General features: G+C 48.3%; 1 protein-coding gene across 7 annotated transcripts in view; it reads left to right on the top strand.

Moving 5' to 3' along the window:
* FRMD4A (FERM domain containing 4A) overlaps nt 1-18,585 on the top strand; it is a 355,196-nt gene that overhangs the window by 312,595 nt on the left and 24,016 nt on the right. For all 7 annotated transcript variants that reach the window (XM_085083045.1, XM_085083053.1, XM_085083062.1 and 4 more), the window contains 3 exons: nt 3,946-4,022; nt 8,073-8,211; nt 13,995-14,136. In XM_085083045.1, the coding sequence (XP_084939171.1) occupies nt 3,946-4,022; nt 8,073-8,211; nt 13,995-14,136 (358 nt within the window). The remainder of the gene's footprint in view (nt 1-3,945; nt 4,023-8,072; nt 8,212-13,994; nt 14,137-18,585) is intronic.

Here is an 18,585-nt window from a genome sequence, read left to right as displayed (position 1 = left end):
CCCCACCCACCCCAGCACATTTTAAACAGTGCACGTGGTCTGACAGGGAACAGTTACTCCCTTGAATGTTCACGGATTGATAAGCAGTTTTCCAAATTCAAGTTATAGTGTCAGTTCCAGTTTTATTGGCACAATGAAACAGAGACTACAGTTGGGATGTACCCCTCAGAGGAGGGAATAAGGGTAATTCTTTTCTCATCTTTTACTAGCATGTATGAGTGTGCAGCTGTGCTCAAAAGCCAGTCTTGGGGATACTTCCTTAAGTATCTGTTGAAGATTAAATCACCTCATATGCAGCCTATAATGATGGCCACTACCAAAAATTGTTCCCATCTAAAAGCTGCCAAGTGCTGCATGATCCAAAATGAGCTGCTGACCTCAGAAGAGAGCCCAACGGGCAAACCACCACATCACAGAGACTTGGCCCTCTGCAACACCGCTAATTGTCCCCTTGTCTGCGGGCACCAAGTGAAGGCAGCTACTCAAGGACAGGGAAACTGTGCTCTCAGCTTGTGTTACCAAGTGACTTTCTCCTCAGCTCAATTTCCAGCATGTTTGGGGAGATGGTATCCCAGTCCCTGCTGAAGTACCCTTTGCCAGAGGGTCACTGCACCTCTGATACAATCCCAGTAAAACCAATAAAAGTTGTCCCACCCACAAGTGTGGGCATTGGATTCAACCCAGCAAATTAATCAAAGACAACCATAAGCCAAATAACACAAAACCAGACCCAGTCTTTATGCAGGGAGAGGCAAATCTGCCATGAACATGGGTGTTTTGACTCAAACCAGCCGCAAAACCAGCACGCATCTGTTGTCACTGCATTTCCACCAGACCCTGTTGAAATTACGACCAGCTCCCTGCTGTGGCTCTATTCCCCAGTGAAGGTTGCAAGCACCAGCATAGTAAAAGGATCTTGATGGGTAAAAATTATGCTTCAATTTAGGAAGACCCACTAATGGCACCTTGAGCATCTGTCACTGCATTAACAACATCAATTTGAGACTGTACATAAGCTGGGCAACTGGTGAAGGGAACAGATTGCTTACATTAGCAGGTCTGGCTGAAGGGGGACCTTCGGCTTTGTTTCTCTGGAGGGATTGTGATCGGCTAACAGGAAAGTGGATACTTTCTTGTGGGTATTCACATTTTTGCAGATTGGATTCCTTTTGTATAGGAAGGGGGAGACCTCTCAGATCAATGAGGGAAAAAGGAGTGGGAGACTGTAGAATAATATTTGAGAGCAGATGGAGCACAGTTACAGTGATGGTAAAACGTGTATGTTCTGGAGAGCAGAGCTATGGAATAAAAGACACAAACTCTGGTTGTGGGGTCACTTTCACCCCCTCCCTCCCAAGAGTCTGGATTTGCTTCCTTCTGCACCCTGCCAACAAAAACAACAAAACTAAATATAAAAATGCAGCAATCTGGGGAGCTGCTCCAATGCCCAAAACGTAGGTGTCTAATGCTGTTTTAGGCACTGTTGGTGATCCAAGACATCTGCGTGGGGCTGGCAGATACAGCACCGGACCTATGTCAGACTCCCTCCCACCCAGGACAGCAGCCAGGGGCCAGGCAAGGAACCCTGGGGCATGGAAAAGGGCACTCCATGCCTACATTTGGGCATCTGAACAGCTTCCCCAGAGCCCTGTGTGTTTGGACAGTTGGAGTTAATCATCGAAGAGAAACGAGAAACAGAGCTTCACTTAGCAAACAGCACTGTGAGATTTGGTAGCAAAGAGGGTAAAATAGAAAAGGATCTGAGCACAGGGGACCGTCCGGCAGAGTCAGAGTGGGGAGGATGGGCAGGAGAGCATCCAAATGGAGCAGCTGCCAGCAGCTCAGAAAAGTTTCAAATTCCTTCTGCACCACGCCGAAGTTTAGTCATAAATGACAACGGGGGACCTGGGGACAGAGGGATATTTTCTGAAGGGTGTGATCTGCTGGCTTTTTAGACTCTTATGTGTTCCACATGTCTGAGCGGCTCCCAGACACGTCCTCTGCACATGCCGTGCAGCACAGCCGCATTGTCCTCCCTGCCTTGCGGACGGGCATCTGGAAGCACAGAGGGATGTTTTCGGCTTGACCCCAGTTTTTGTCTGTGGGAGTTTAGGCCCCAAACTTCCTTTTCATGCCTTTGAAGCCAGGCACTTAAAGAGGAGTCAGACTCCAGCTCCCAGCTTAACCCTTTCACCCCATGTCTGTCCTCCCTCAGTGGGTAAAATAGTGGGTGTTTCTGTGGTTCCTTTGGTGTTTATAACTTTTATGCAGCAAATAATTTTTCCAGTGGAGGAATAAAATAATCTTCTAAGGACAATGTAACTCAGCCTTTCAACTCAACTTTTCCCATCTTCTGGCCCCCTTCTTCCCCTACCCCCCTGCAATGTGGATAGCCCCAGAATACTGGGCAGCTCAGTGCCCTTCTTAACCCCCACCATATCTTCCAAGCACTGTGTTACAGAAAGAAAAAAAAATAGAGAAAAAACCCCAACCTTCCTTGGAAATTTTAACAAACAAATATTTTCAATTTTGCTGTCCCAGAAATACCAGCAAGGAGAAAATTTTGGGTCCTCTCTTTGGTTTGTTTTATTCTCTAGATTTCAGCTCCACCAGTAGCTATATCAGTGCAAATCAAATTACGCCTCCTGTTTACTTATCTCCAGAGCGCTGACACTGGCAGCCGAGGCTTATCTCGGTGTATCAGGAGCCAGCGCCTTCCTTGGGGATAGGACGGGAACTCCACAGAAGCTACTTGGAGTGGGAGAGGGAGAGTAAATCAGTGAAAGCTCTAATGGCTCTGCTCCCCAGCAGCGAGGTTACGCTCCCCAGCTCTGCTGCTTGCTAGGGGCAGTGCAGGGAAGCCGAAGTCCGAGATGTCCGGGGGGTCGGAAGCTGCCTCCTCTCTGTGGATTAGCAGCCTGGAAGCCAGCGTTTGGATTTTGGCTTACTTATTTGTAAGGAGGAGGCAGTGGTGACCTGCCCGCGGTGGTGACGGTGTGATGGTTTGCAGAGCTGACACTGTTTCGCTGTCACCGCGTCCTTCGCGCTGCTCATGTGGTCAGTCCGCCCTCCTGCCTGGGATATGGGGGTTGTTCCACGGCAGAGATGCGGCCACAGGGGCCGTGGGAGCGCATCCCACTGCCCAGGAGCACGCAGAGCCCTCCAGGGCTGGTCCAGGCTGACTCAATGGCGAGCGCACGCCGCATTTTACTCCCGTGACAGCTTCATGCCTCAGTTTCCCCCTTGGTGGTAGTGTTGGCAGAGCAGTCCCAGTGCTGCTCTGAGGTCTCCCGGCAGAGCAACCTGTAAAACAGAGGCTGGGATATGACCTGCTTATTGCCGTGTTTTGTGCCGCCGGGAGCACCCGGAGCCTTGGGCATCGCCACCACGAGTCTGACAGCACCTGGGACACATAAACTGACTCCACGCGGCTCATGCTCGTGCCGGTTTTACGTGGATTGCGGGATAAAAGCAGAGCTGGATATCGCACTTGGGTGGAGCGGGGCGAGACGCCTTCATGGGGGTGTCGCCTCCCTCACCCCCGGGAAAAGCCTGATGTGCCAGGGGCAGCTGTACCCACCCCAGGTGCCAGCCCTACAAGGAAAATTCAGTTGAATCCCGGTTTGCCCGCAGTTTGCATGCGTTTGAACCCATTTGGCCCCGCAGAGTGAAACCGGCGCCCTTCCCCTCCTTCCCCGGCACCGATCCCGCCGCAGGCAGCGGGGGCCCGGCGGGCGGGAAGGAGGGAGGGAGGGACGGAGGACGCCTCCCGCCCCCAGGGCTGCCCCGCGGGTCCAGGGCGGGGGGCGCGGGCGGGACGCGGGGCCGGGGCGGAGCGCAGCGCAGCGCAGCGGGGCATTCCCGCCGCAGCGCCGGGAGGAAGCGGCGGGCAGGGCTGGGCGAGGGAGCGCGCGGAGGCGCCTCATCTCCTTCTTCTCCCCGCAGATCTTCCAATGGAGGCAGCTGGAGAACCTCTATTTCCGCGAGAAGAAGTTCTCGGTGGAGGTGCACGATCCGCGCAGGTGAGCCGCCAGTCGGGCCGGGCTGAGCAGCGCTGTGCAGTGCCGAGCCGGGCTGAGCCGGGTCCTGCCGAGCCGCGCTGCCCCCGCCGTCGTGCGGGGCTGGCTGCGCTGGGTAGCTGAGGGGCACATGAGACAGAGTGAGCGGGTACCGAGCCGGGGGCTGCTGCTTCCTCTCAGCGGGACATTTCTGGTTCTGGTGTGTGTTTTTGAGGATGTGTTTCCCCTCGTCTCCTAGCGGTATTTTTTTCCCCTTTCCTCTGTTCTGGCACCTTGTGACCCCGGGGACTGTGCAGCTCCGGTGCCCCGGCTGCAGTGCTGGCAGCCCCCGTGTGTGAAAGGGGGGTTTGCTTTGTCCCGGTGTTTCACTAAGAGCCCAGAGATGAGCGCCAGATTTTGCACTCACATGCTTCTTTGTAAATAAATATTCAGTAGTGCAACCGAAAGGAATGGCACCGAACCAGAGGTTTACCGGCAGCCTGGATGAAGCCCATCAGTCTTTTTGGCTTAGAATCTTTTTTATTTTGGAAACCTAATGTGAGAGAGAGTTCAAGGGACTGTACAACATCCCATCAGTGCATTCAGCACCCCTGGTGTGTTTGCCTTACCGGATAGTTACTGCAGACAGTGTGTGCATGGCTCTGGAAGTTGTTCTCACTAAAAGCAATGTCTCACTTGCACCGTTAAGTATGATACCACTGATGGAAACCATCTCTCTTCCCAGACTGATTTGATGTGCTGCTGGTTTTGCTGATCACTCAGCTGTGATCCTGTTTCACCTGTTTCCTGTGCCTATCCATGTACTAATATATGTACTTTTATTAGGGAAATTTTGCATGCAGTTTCTGTCCTTATTTACCCTGATATGAGCACAATCACACCAGTACAATGGTGCCTGTCTGCATAGGTGCATTTTGTTAAAACAAACACCAAGTAAAGCAGTTTGTATCATTGTGCAGCTTCAGGTCAGCAGAACCTCAAAGCATTTGCTTAATATTAAGCATGTAAACAGTTACATGAAATCTAGCAGAGCAACTTCCCAAAGTTGAGAATATGCTAGGAGATCTTCCAGCAGCAGAAGCTGGAAGGTGGTGCACTCCTTCCCCCACCGAGGCTCCAGCAGCCAGTGAGGCATCAGAAATGTGTGCTGCAAGCAAGCAGCAGCCAGGAGCCCCTAAATGCCCTAAGTTCCGGCTGTTTCCTGGAAGGAGCAGTTGCAAGAAAAAGAAAGGAAATAGCTCTGGGACTTCAAAATCATGATGATATTTGCAATTCAATGTTGTGCATGAAATGTGACCACACAGAGCAACCTCTTCTCTTTCATTTGTATTTAGATGATAGGAATTAGTGACACAGAAGAGCTTCCGTTTTTTTATTCCATTGCATTGTTTCTCTGACTCAACACCAGGAGGACAAAGCCCTGTCCCGGGTTGTCAGCCTGGTACTTTCTTGCTACAAGGGAATAATTTGTTTGGGTTTTGTGTAATTTTGATTGGGCTTTGTATCCAGAGTGCCACCATCCAGGTAGAACTGGTACTCAGGCTGTAAAGCAGCACAGCACGTTGCAGTGGCGTGGTGGAAAGACAGCTCCGGTTATAGTCTCCCAGCCAAGTGGGATGGACTCCTGCAAGGAGTTGTTCAGCGTGTGGAGGCGGAGGAGTAGCCAACGCAGTGCTCTCTCCACATTCCTGTTCTTGTAGCCAAACCAGAGCCTGAGTCAGCGAAGCCACAGTCAGGAGAGGGAGTGCAGCTCCATGGTTGTGGCCTGGGCTGGGCAGCACAATGCATGTATTTAAGCCCTGCCTCTGCCCATGGCTTCCTGTCCCCAACAAGCCATTTAACCTCCTTTCATTGCAGTTACTTACCCCGTAAAGTAGGAAAATGGTACATTATAGGGGCTATCAACAGGGTTAATTCCATAGCACATGTGGCATACGTGAAGGGAAGTCATGGAAAAAACACCCATGGGCCATCTCTCTTGGGTCTTCAAACACAGCTGTGAAAAGCAAGTCCACAGCTCTCACCAACAGTCTGCAGACATTCTAATGGAGTCTGCAGTTTTGATGGGAAACATGTACAGATTCCAAAAAGGAAAAAAAAATTAGAAATCGCTGCTTTTACAGTGAGAAGATGAATTGGTTTGCAGAGTATGTTTCTAAGAATTCAGGAGTAACTGCATTTGAACTGAATAGGATGACACCAGAATTAAGGCTTCAGCCAATGTTTGAGTGCTTTAATGCCTTAGAGCCTTACCTGCCAGTGTGCTGCAGTGGTTTGTGTCTTTAGACCAATATAAAGCATCCAGAGTTGGATCCACTCTCCAGTCTCAACTTCAACAACTCCCATTATAGCCTTCATTCCCTGTCCAGTGACAGGAATGAGGCAGCCCAGCACCATCAGCCACTGTCCTGTTGCGTCCATGGAGATTTTTCTCACAAGAACAATACTCCTAGTGGGACAAGGTCTCTAGCACCATTCACAAGGAAAGGACTCAGCACAGGGTAACACTTGAAACCTGAGATCCCAGTTGTCTCAGACCTTGTTTGCCTTGGCCACGGCTGTTTTCTCTGAAATTTCACTCTGATTTGTAGCTCCATAATTTGACTTTAACACATTTTGAAGCATTGAAAAGGCCCTGATGTAATGGCTGTCAGCCCTGTCCCAGACTGAACATTGCCAGCAGTTCTCATTTTGCTGCAGAATTTGGGTTTTCTTTAATTCTTGGCTCTATTACAACTTTCTCCAACCATGTACCTCCCCTCTCCCTATTCACCCCCAATTTTGGACAGTAGCCCACAAGCACCAGAAGAGGGGTGGCCAGTGTGGGTGCAGGAGGGGAACCTTAGTAGGCTTCAGGACTTGTGAGTGCTGGTGAAAGAGCTGACTCTCCCTTGCATGGCACAGTAGAACTGCAGGGCTGTCCTGTCACCTCTACACCTGCATGGCACAGAGTCCCTGCTGACTGTGGACTGTGGCAGCCCCTCTGCAGCACACCTGCTCCCCAGGCTGTGTCTTGCACTGGTCTCCCTTCACAATCCATAGCCCTCAAAGTGTCACATTTCTGAGCGAATCTCTGTACCCTTGTCACATCATTTCATAATCCTGCTCCACCACAAGACTCAACAGACTGGAGAGGAGGCCCTCATTTATTTGGGGCTCTGTAGGTCAGTGTTGTGGTTTATTCCAGCCAGAGCTCCATCCCTGCAGTGGGAGGAGTTGCACAGAGCAGGATGCTGTGAGCCTGGATGTGTGGTGTGGTGAGCTCAGGGGCTCTGCTGGTGGGGTTGCTTTGAGGGATGGGGAGGAATAACCAAGCAGTTTTATACAGCTGTGAAAGCATGGGGAAACATAACCTGTGTTTTTTTGCTCATGTTTGAGAACAATTGGGAGTCCCAGAGAGGAAATATTTAGCTCTTATTTTTCCTGTTTTTAAATTCACTCAGCTAATCACTGAGTCCCATTCTTCTCTCCAGGGCACTAGGCAGCCCCCTCTGAGCCTCACAACTCCCTGCCCCCATACCATGTGGCAAATCCTGCTACATCTGTTTACAAGTGGGGAAATCAAGATTCCTGGAGTTTCTCACATTCCCTAAAGTAGCCATTGATCCTGTGGATCTTTAGTTGTTACCTGGGTCCTAATATTTGAGAGCCACTGTCCAAAGCCAGAGGTACTGGAGGGTGTGAGGACTTGGCCTCAGATGTCTCAGCGTGTGGTGAGACACAGAGGATTCATGCAGGCTTTGACCTTGGTGACTCCTCTGGGATATGCAGCAAGTACCATCAGCTCAGCCAAACCCAGGAATACAGTCTGAACTGGACAAACTGGATTGTCTTTATTATTAGTCCTCTGGAGCTTGCTATCTTGGGGAGATATTTAAAGTAAATGCTCTCATGGCTTGATTAGCTATTTATTGCTGTTTTCTAACCATTTTTTTCCATTATCACAAAAGTGTACACAGTAAGGACAGCAGCTTTTACTATGAGATCTGTGACAGGTTCTGCTACAGAAAGCAATGAAACCTTTGTCTAACCCCAGTTCATTCTCCTCTCCAGGGCATCTGTGACCAGGAGGACTTTTGGGCATAGTGGCATCGCTGTGCATACGTGGTACGCCTGTCCAGCACTAATAAAGTCTATCTGGGCTATGGCCATTAGTCAGCATCAGTTCTACCTGGACAGGAAGCAAAGCAAGGTAAGCATGCAAAGTGCACATTGTGGTGGGTGAGTTCTTCTCACTCCCCACAGTCCCAGCCAGGTCAAGTCCAGATAGTTGCTTCTGTCCTGCCTTCCCTTTCTACTCAAGATGAAAAAAAGTGAATCAACTCAAGATATTGGCTAGTCTTGACCAGACTGAGAAAATTTATATTGAACTCACGTTTATGGGAGTAAGGATTGAGGAAAAGGTTGTATTGAATTGTGGCCAAATTGAAGGAGCCAAAGTTAGCAAGCAGAAAGAGTCACGTCCCTTTCTTAATGGTTTCCACTTCTTGATCTCTGTCATAAAGTTAGGGCAGCTTCCAATACCTGAGTTCAAAGTAGTTTCACAATCTAAAATTGTTTCTGGCTTCTTCTTGCTGTCCCTTGCTTTTTACTATTGTATTTTTCTAGAAGTGAGGGGTAGGAATATTAATGTAGGAGGGGGACAGGAGGCTTGACAGCCTTGCCTTACAAGGAACTGTCGCAATCTGGTGTTGCATAAAGGGCCACGCAATACACAAAAGAAACCACCTTGAAATCAGAGGAGTTTGTGTTCTCCCTCTAATTCTTTTCATCAGTAATTTTAGGCATACCCAGAGCAGCAGGATATCACTTTGAGATCACTTTGGTACAGAGAAAAGACTTCTCATGCGGACTTCCATCTCCATATGAGCTCACTGGTGTAAAGTTTCACCGAGAAGACAGGGCCTGTATTGAATGGGTACCTGCACTGGTCCTCATCTCTGGTGAAATGGCAGAATGTGCAGGTGATGATCCTCCAAATGTCTGAAACAATCTTAACATCTTGCTATTGTTGGAAGCACTGTGTGCATTTACAGGCAGGGGCTGCTCCTTTCCTTGGTCAGGCCCTGGCCCTATCAGATCCCTTCATGAGCCCATTCAGCCCACTAAACTGGCAGAAAAATACTTCTTTTTCCTGCCTTTCTTTACTGCATGATTTTGTCTGCCAGTTAAATGAATCAAGTTGGCTTTCTGGAATTATGTGGTGGTCCATGACTGTGCTGTTAGTCCCATTCATTCTAACTCCTTCTGACATTGCTTTCCCCGTCATGAGCTCTGTGACTTTATAGAGTTGGTAGGACTTTCTGCCTTGGGCAGAATGCATAGTTGCACTCACTTTGGCCGTGTGTCATCTAATGCAAAAATCCAGGTTTTCACCTTAGTTGCTGTAAGCTGTATTAAATTTAGGAATGTGGCCAATTTACCAACCCTGCCTAAGTGCCAGCTGTAATATGGACAAAATTGCATACTCACTGAAACCAAGGGACGCCTTCCTGTCCCTCTTCTCTGCTCAGAACCATCAGGGCAGTGCGTAGTCCTCTCTGTCAACTCAAGAGATAGATTTCAAACAAATAGAAGTCTATTTTTCTTCACATTTAGCCAGATGGATTTGCTGATCTAGCTGCAAGGTATTTAGGTCACAAACAACCAAACAAACAAAAGGAGATTCCCTCCTCCTCCCATTTCTTTGGTAAAAACTGGGTCTCTGAAACACCCAGGACTTCCCTTCGGTGACTCCTTTTGTTGTTGGCAGATTGTGTTTCAATCTGATCTCCCCTCTCTCACACTCCTACAGGCAGCACCACCCACCAGCCCTCGTTTGTCAACCTGTCACGTCTGTGACCATGTCAGAGTGCTTTGTCACAATAATCCCAGTGGTCATGCTGAGGCTTTGAAGTTAAGGCATACAAATATTTTTGTCCCTTTCTCTTAAGGGAACCGGTATTTTTGTCTGTTGTCCTCATCTTTGACGTGACACTGTCAATATTGATAGATCCATCAATTTTAATTGATCTGTTCAGTTCATCCTGCTGGTCACTTGAAGGACACAGTGCTCGAATGAGCTTCGCGTTTAGTAAATCATATCCCAGAGTGGGGTGATGTGAAATGTCTTCAGTTCAGCTCTCAGGGGCCTAGACAAACATTTATTGAGTTTCAGGTCACATGGGTTTGCAGCCCCTTAAATCTCAGGCCCCACTTCAATTGAATCCTCAACTTCAAAGCAAAACTTAGATATTCCTTCCTTTCATGTCCAAACTTGGCATTTCATATCATTTTGACAAAAGAAAGAAAAATAAAAACAAACTTAGAGGAAAAAGCCTGCTGGAGTTCACTGCAGCTGAGCCTTTGCTCCAGTGATGTAGATTAGATGGCGGGAGATGTGACATAGTGATAAAGAAAGCTTGAACTCTGTGCTCGTCACACAACTGGGCACCATTTGGATCTGGACCAACAGCTCCACTGGAAAGAAAACCCTTCATTTGATTTTAAAAGGAAATAAAATCCGCTTTGCCTGGATTCTGACCCTTTTGCAAGTGAGGTCCTGGCCATTTCTGCAGCCTCACTCCATGTTGAACTCCTGCCAGCTCGCTGGGTTCCCAGCGTCTTGCTCCCTGCTGATTTGTCTCTCTCTCCCTGCAATTGAAGCGTAACGTGGAGACTGAAAAGATCCCCAGCTTCCCAAGTGAGCTTGTCAGCATGCAGAACTCCTGTCAGCTTCCCTTTTTTTTCAGGAGACAGATGCAGCAGGACTTCAAGGCATGTCTTTGCTCTGTTGACTGCACTGAGTCAATCAAGTTTGGCCTAGAAACCTTGAGAAGTCCCATTTTGTGGGAATTTTCAACACCACGTTCCTCCAAGCGCAAGGCTTTTTGGCTGAATGAACTGGTAGAAAATAGGCCAAGGGTTTTAAAAAATGACCTCCAGCAAAGCCCCATCACTGCAGCAGCAAGAGGGATAAATTCAACCCTAGTGTCCATCTTCTTCCTCGTTTCACTTATGGATTTTTCTTCACCCTCTGACCCTGTCAGAACAGCACTGGGGATCAGCTTAGCCCCATACTTTGAAATGACTCATGAATGAGCCAGTCTTCCTCCATGTAAATAAGACTTGGCAGGTCTGCGCTAAGTGCCTTAAAATTTCTGAGCCTGGAGGGGCAGCAGGGCTCTGGGGAGTGCTAATGGGGTGTAACCCAGCTTTCCACTGCTGTGCTGCAGCACACAGCCTGCACAGGCCTTGCGCTGCCTGCTGCTCAGTGGCCTGTGTGAAATGAGCTGTTGCTCTGATTCCTGCTGCTGCTGAGAGCCTGTCCAAAGCACAAGACCACCCGACGCTGATTGGCATTGCTGGAGGCAGCAGAGGCAGCAGGGACTGAGCAGCAAGGAAAATTAACCCCATTTCTTTCAGGAGGTGTTTCATCCTCACTGTTCACTGCAGAACACCATTAGCACAACTGCAATCAGATCTAAAACCTTCTCCTATGGCTTCAGGTTTGAATTGTACCCTCTGTGGAGGAAACTCACTCTGCCCTGCTAATCCTGTCAGCTCTCTTCTGGTTTGTTTTTCCTCTCTCCTGGCTCCAGGGGTGCCAGGCTTTGGTCTTATATCATCTTTTCACTTGCCCTATGTAGGGCACACTTCCCACCACTGCTGGCTTGGCCAATACCACAACAGCACCCAGCAGCCACATTGTTTTCACTCACCACCTTGGTTGGTGCCCAGACAGGTGGCCAGAGTGTGCCCTAATTTGCATTCTGAATATGAGTGGAAATAAACTACAGGGCTTCTTGCTGTAACTATACTACGAAAATGGGAAAACCAGTGCCCCATGGAGGAGGAGAGATGGATCTGTGCACACTTGGTGTTTGTGCCTTTCTAAAACATCCACTGCCAGGACTCACTGCCAGTGTGTTGGGTCAGGCAGATGCTGGGTTTGATTAATATAGCTGTTCTTGGGGTTATACAAGGTGCACATAACCCTACAAACACGTAGGGTTGTACAGCATATATACACCTGCAGGGGATACATCAGCAGCACAAAGGCAGTTTGGAAGGCTTGTTACCTTCAAAAGTCTGGCATTGCAGCAATACAGCAATTCATGCTTAGGCTCCTTACCAAGACTTCAGTAGCAGGAAATAGCATTAGATAAAAGCAGTGATTTTCCTCTTCACCTGGAGCTAACTTTCCAGAGCTATTTGAAGAAGATGTTTCACAGGCCTTGTTTCTGACTAGAAACATCTGGTCCAAGGAGCTGAAGAGTGCTGTCCTTCTCTTGGAGCTGGTTTTAGGGAGGAACTGCTGGAAACAAGTGTCTAACTGGTAGCAACATTCATTGAAGAGGGTCAGTACTGGTTGTCTGATCTGCTCTGATATCTTGTCAGGTGGTTCAGCTTCTGCACTCAAACAAATGGGAATACACGCCCTGTTATTAGGGTTCTTGTCGAAATAAGCTTGTGAGGCATTTGGGTACCTCAGAATGGTAATGATGGAGTCTAAAAATACCCAAGAATATTAAATTACGATAATACTTCTGAGGGTGTTTTCAGTGTAAGGCTTTCCCAGTGCTGTCTTCATTTGCAGTCTTAAATTAATCTTAAAAACACAGTATGCTACAGGGAGATATTTTCCTTCCCTTATTATTTCACTGATAGGCAAACAGAGGCGGGGAATCACTAAGAACTTAACCTTAAGTGTCTTACCCAAAGCCCCACAGCACATCAGTAATAGAGCTAAGAAGCTCAGTGGTAAACACTCAGCCATCAATTCAGCCTTAGTTCTTGTTACAATGGTTTCTTCTTCCTGGGGATGTGAAGTAAGTGAAAATCCCATCATGACAAGAGTTCCTTGTAGTCCTGTTTCATGTTATTTCCAGTGGGAACATAGCACATCCTGGTATATGGATGTCAATCAGCTTCTGATTTGTTAGTGCAGTAATGATGTGCCCATCCTCTGACCTGTATGGCCAGGGCTGAGTCTCTTATGGCCTTGGGAAGGGGCAGAAGTGAATGCTCAGGTGATCTTGAAATGGGGCTTCACCCCTTTTTTGTATAAAACTCTTCATGCAGTTGGAGAGTCTTGGCAAAATGTGCCAACAGCTTTCTGTGTTCTGGGAGATCAAAATTGCAGGTCAATGGCCCTGCAAGGACAGGTTAATTGAAGCTCAGAAGCACAGGGCTTTTAAGATATGAGCAGTGGGCTGCGATGATTGGAGGTCCCTTCCAGCTGAAATATTCTATTCTACTCTATTCTATTCTATTCTATTCTATTCTATTCTCTAGGTTTACACACTATGCATTATTTACTTTCTTGTAATTACAAATTGCAACAATCTTGTTGACTTTTGGTGGTGAACAATGGCTGACTCCATCCCCTAGTGTGGCCACTTACTGAGCTGGACTGGCTGTTGTTTCTTACTGGAGTAATGTTAAAGCTTTGAAGAGGGCACTCACAGTAGGGGACGTTGCATGCAGCTTGTAAGTCTGAACAATAACCTGAACATGTTGTTTTCCTGTCCTTATTTTTTTCCAGCTTCTCATGACAGCCCATTTAAGCCACGTCCTCACTGTGTCTTGGTCCAAAGCTTATTGCAGATTTGCAAAGGCCTCTTGGCTTTCTTTAGATGCTAGAGATGGTCTTTAGCCTTTGAGCTTTTCAGCAGGTTATTATGATGGCATTTCTGAAGGTTTCTTATTGTATGTGGTAAAACACTGACTCCATACATCCTTTGTTTAAGAGAGAAAAATGTGCATGGTAAAGCAGAGAAAAACCCACACAACAGGAAGCGATGCCAGGATTGTACCCACTTAAGAAGAATGTAAAAAATACAGCAGTGAATACTGTGCCAGTTTGCTTCTATTCTTGTAAAATAATCCAAGTTTGCTGTGGAGGCCTGTTTCCTGCCACAGCAAAAGGTCTTTTTTCTTCTGTGAGCTTTCAAGAGGCATTAGATCACTACTAACTCCTGTGTCCACCTCCAGTCCAAGATTCATGCTGCAAGAAGCCTGAGTGAGATTGCGATTGACCTGACTGAAACTGGAACCCTCAAGACCTCAAAGCTGGCCAACATGGGGAGTAAAGGCAAAATTATCAGCGGAAGCAGTGGGAGTCTTCTGTCATCAGGTAGGTCCTTTGTCTTGTAACTGGAGAGAATATGGTGGGAAGGGCCATGGCCATGGTATGATGGGGAGCAGCCAGAAGCTGCACTGCAGAAATGAAAGTCACTTCCTTTTAGCCTTTCTGTCTGTCCAGGTGTTAATCCATCTCTCAGCACATTGCTCCACAAACAGCACAGGCAGCAGCCTCCTCCTCTCACTTCACCACCACTCATTTCCTCCTTGACTCCAGGATGTCATCTCCAACCTCTCAATTTCCAGCTGAAATGTGGTTTCTCTTCACAATTTCTATCCTAACCATCCTTTGGTATCCAGCTCATCCCGAGGCAGATGGGTTTGTGAAGGAGTGCCCAGCCAGCAGTGAGGAAAGCAGTCAGCCAGTGCAGTTCACAAAGGAAACTGAGGCTGGGAACTGGTGATGCTCCTCAGCATTGTTGAGACAGGGTGTCTTCTTCACAATGAGTCTGCTTTGCCTCTGTTGCTGGAATTTGGCTGCTCTCCCAGGCTCAACAGAACTATTCCCTGGCACTGTACCAAACTAGTGCCAGGGTCTTGGAGGTTTCTTCTTGTGGCTTAAAGCACTTTCCTTTGTGAGGAAGATGTAATCTGTGAGAGAAACCCAAGGGACGGTGATGCAGAGGAGATCTAGAGCATGGGGAGAGAAGGACCAGAGAAGGAGAGGTCAGGAGGTTGTCTGTGTGTCTCTCTGATACCCTTCTGTCAGTCTGAACCAGGCAAGCTGTGTGTAAAACAGTGATAAATATCACTACAGGCATAAAGCAGTGGTTGATATTTAGCAAAGAGTTTGAAGCTGCTTAGGTGAGCTCTTCAGGTGGGCAAGGTTGCTGGTATCACTGTAATTAACAGTTTCAGATGATTAAATACTTTCTGTTAAGCATCACATCAAGTTATCAAAACCAAATGTGTTGAGATGTGTAACAGCAGAGAATAACCTTCTCATGCTTGGATAAGGGAAGAGCCCATCTAACAATGTAAATGCTTTCAAACTGAACCCACACTGATGTAGTAGATTAGCTTTGCATCACTGTATCCTTCCTGTCTCTTAAAAGCCACACTTTCCTGCTTGGAAAATGTTCAGCAAGGGGTTAAAACGTGCAGTGCTTCCAGAGCTGCTTGCTGTGCAATTCCTTGCCTTGCCTGCAAACAAAGTTGCCTTTCTGCTCCTGAGGTCTTCCTGACAAAGTACACAATCCACTGTCTGTGCCTCCCATTGCTTAGGGAGTTGCAGTAGCTCAGCAGCTCCCAGATTGGTGTCGGGTTGTTGGAACTCTTTGTTTGTTTGGCATTTTTTCCAGCTCTCCTGCTGGAAAGTAAATAACATTAAGTACCCCAAGAAAGTTCTTAAGGTCTTTCCAAATCTCAGCCTCCTGGGCACCATTCCCAAGTTTGTGAGAGCTGCTTGGTAGTAATCCTGTTTCCATGTTAATACATGGACTTCTTGCATTCCTGGAAAAAAACACTGGGGTCTGCTTCTGCTCTTACACCTGGAGAGAGCAGTAGCCAGGTGAAAGCCAGCAAAAAATCAGGCCCAGAAAAGCTGCTGTAGGGCCAGTATCTATCAGGGTTATGTGGATGGAAATTCCAAACTGCGCCCTGCCCATGCTTTTATTTCTCTGTACATTTATGCTCCCTGTACACTTCTGGCTGAGTATAGGATTTGTAGGCTCATCAGAATAGCACTAGTGACTAGACCCACCCAGAGTTCATTGACCGGGTAAGTAATTTCTTCAGTCCTGGGTAGGAGGATCTGCCTACCTGGGTGCCTTCATAGGACTGTGTGATCCTGTTTCTGTTGAGTGCTGCTGGTGGGCCAGGCAAGCACGGCTCCCTCCAGGATCTCGTCAGAGCTGTCTTTTATGTCTTGCCATCTTTGAAGACAGGGGTCTCCCTAAAATGTTGAGGAGAGCTACAAGGTTTGCTGCTGCTGTGTGCCTTCCAGCAGCTACAAGCAGCTACAAGAAAGTACTGAGAGCAGATGTCTAGCAGAGATCAGGTACCAGGGAATTGAAAACTCTGGATTGCTTCCACACAGTCACTCAGACCCCTCTGATCCAAAAGCCTCTTCTCTCAAGCCTGGCTGGTGGAGGTGACCCATCCCTGTCCCACTGGAGGGAGGGGGCATTCACTGCCTGTCCCACTGGGCACAGTCACTGGCTCTGTCCCAGGCTTTGTGTTTCCTCCCATTGTGCCAAAGATTATCGGCACACAACCATAACAATGATGGGTTATCGCAGTACAGCCTGCACACTGGAGAGAATAAGTACAAATGATTAAGTGGCCACAGTAGACTTCCAGGCTATAAATACTTCAAGTGACTCGAAATCACAAGGTCAGGACTGAATCTCTGTTTGCCCCCACTTCCCTACTGTTCTCAGTCCTTTTTTCCTGAAGATTACTTGCAGTCATTTCCTCCCTCCATCTCACTGCTCCTCACTGAAGGGGCTGTCAGCACTGTGAGGAGCATGCCAAAACTGGCATGTCTCCCCTGGGCTTGCAGCAAGTCTGCAAGGAAAAGTTTGTTGTTGCTTCCAGCTGTCACACTGTCTGGAGGAGATCCTGCTGCAAAGTACAAGGCAATTGCTGCCCCACATCACTTACAGTCTCAAGAGACAGCAGAGGGGAGATGGAGTCTTACACTGGGAAATGACTTCCTCATGATCACAGCAATTCAAGACCAAAGCCTCAGCTCCTCCATTTTCCCCATGCTCTTGATCTCAGTCTGTCCACTGCAGATTTGTGATTTTGATACCCAAGTCCATTTCTGACAAGCTGATTCTTTTGTCTTCATTTTGGATCTGAAGGGGCCTCCCTGGGACAGTGGGCTGCTGTGATTTAGCTCAGGGATCTTCTGCTCAGGATCTATGAGCAATTGCTGAACAACCAGGGTAAGATTTTCCCATGAATGAAAGCTCTGCTTTCACATGGGCAGAAATCAAATCAAAGCCAGCCGAACAAAACCAAGTTAGGTCTAAGATGGATTTTTTCCTTTGGAGCAGTCTGTGCTGTAAGAGCTCTGCAGGGCTCTGAGGTAGTGAGGAGCTCTGTAGTCACTGGGGTTATTGTTGAACCCCAGACCACCTTCTTCATCTCTGTGGGCAGAGGGAGACACCCCAGAGGAGCATCTCTGCTTTAGCTCTGCAGATGCATTCAAGGAGCCTCCAGCCCGAGCCCCATTCCTTCTGCAGCGATGGAGGTTTCCTGTGCAGGGGCCTGTTTATGTTTGAAAACACCACGGCAGAGTCCAGCCAGGCAGTTCCGAGGCCCCACCGCTGCATCCAGACGGGCCGTGTCCCAGCTGGACTGCCCTGGTTGGCGTTGGAGCCGATAAACAGCACCCACATGACATGGGGGTTGGCGAAGATGAGTCGCCCACAGGATATCTGAGCACATCCTGTGTGGAGCAGCTCCAGCCAACCTCCCGAGCACCGTGGAGGAAATCCTATGTGTCGGGCAGAGAGCGGAGATAGCGGCTGTCTGGGGTTGTTGTGCGCTGACATCCTGGCGCAGTGAGTCACTCAGGGCCTTGGCACGGAGTGAGCGTGGGGGAAACTTCCCTCCCCGCTCGGGGGACAGCCTTCAACAGGGACCTCAACCAAATGCCAGCCAGCTGGAGCCAGCAGCCGGATGTAGCATGAAGGGTTTGCCATATTTAGATGTGTTTTTACTGGAGCAGGAGACTCATGGAACAAGAAGGAAGAGATGCCTGGATAGTTTTGCTTTGCTGCTGCTACTCAGCCACTGTGTTGCATCTCCTCTCCCCTCGGAGTTGGTGTCACCAAGACTTTGACTCCCTCTGCTCTTCAGCCTCCCATCTGTCCTCCCTGCTTGTTTTCATCCTCATTTATCTCTTTTCCAAGCTGACTCCACTCTTCTACAATAGGTGGGGGAAACAGGCACAAGCAACGAGTGATTGGTAGGGCTTTTTTCTCCAAAGTGGTGTCTGGTCTCATCCCTTTGACAGGCTTTAAATCCAAGCTTGTCTTGGACCCCAGCAGTCCTGTACCTGCATAACACTTGGTCAGATCCCTTGGTGGTGTGACTTACATGCTACATGTCCCCATCAACATCACCAAGACTGTCCTGACCTCACCAGTACTGAAGTGAGCAGAGCCCAGCCTGTTAGCATTGGTGAAGTTCAGCCATTAATTCTGCTGGAGAAGCGAGTTGGACAGAGAGTCAGAAGATGAGTATTGTTTCCACAGATTAGTAGGGTATTAAGTGAACGTTTAGGTCGCCAAGACCTGTGTCCCATCCTGTATGATAAAGGAAGAAAGGGCACATACATATGAAAACAGCCCCCAGTTCAGCAGGTTCCTGGTGCCCACCAGAGAGAAGGCCCTGTGCCTGCTACCTGGTGTATTTTCACAGCCCTTTTTCTTTTAGGGACTTCAAATGGTTCTGCAGAAGTGTGTGCTAAAATGCAGAGTTTGGTAAA

This window comes from Lichenostomus cassidix, chromosome 1Aa (assembly GCF_008360975.1).
Source record: "Lichenostomus cassidix isolate B80296 chromosome 1Aa, HeHo_3.0, whole genome shotgun sequence".
Lineage (NCBI taxonomy): Eukaryota > Metazoa > Chordata > Aves > Passeriformes > Meliphagidae > Lichenostomus > Lichenostomus cassidix.
This window is presented reverse-complemented; position numbering and strand designations above follow the sequence as displayed.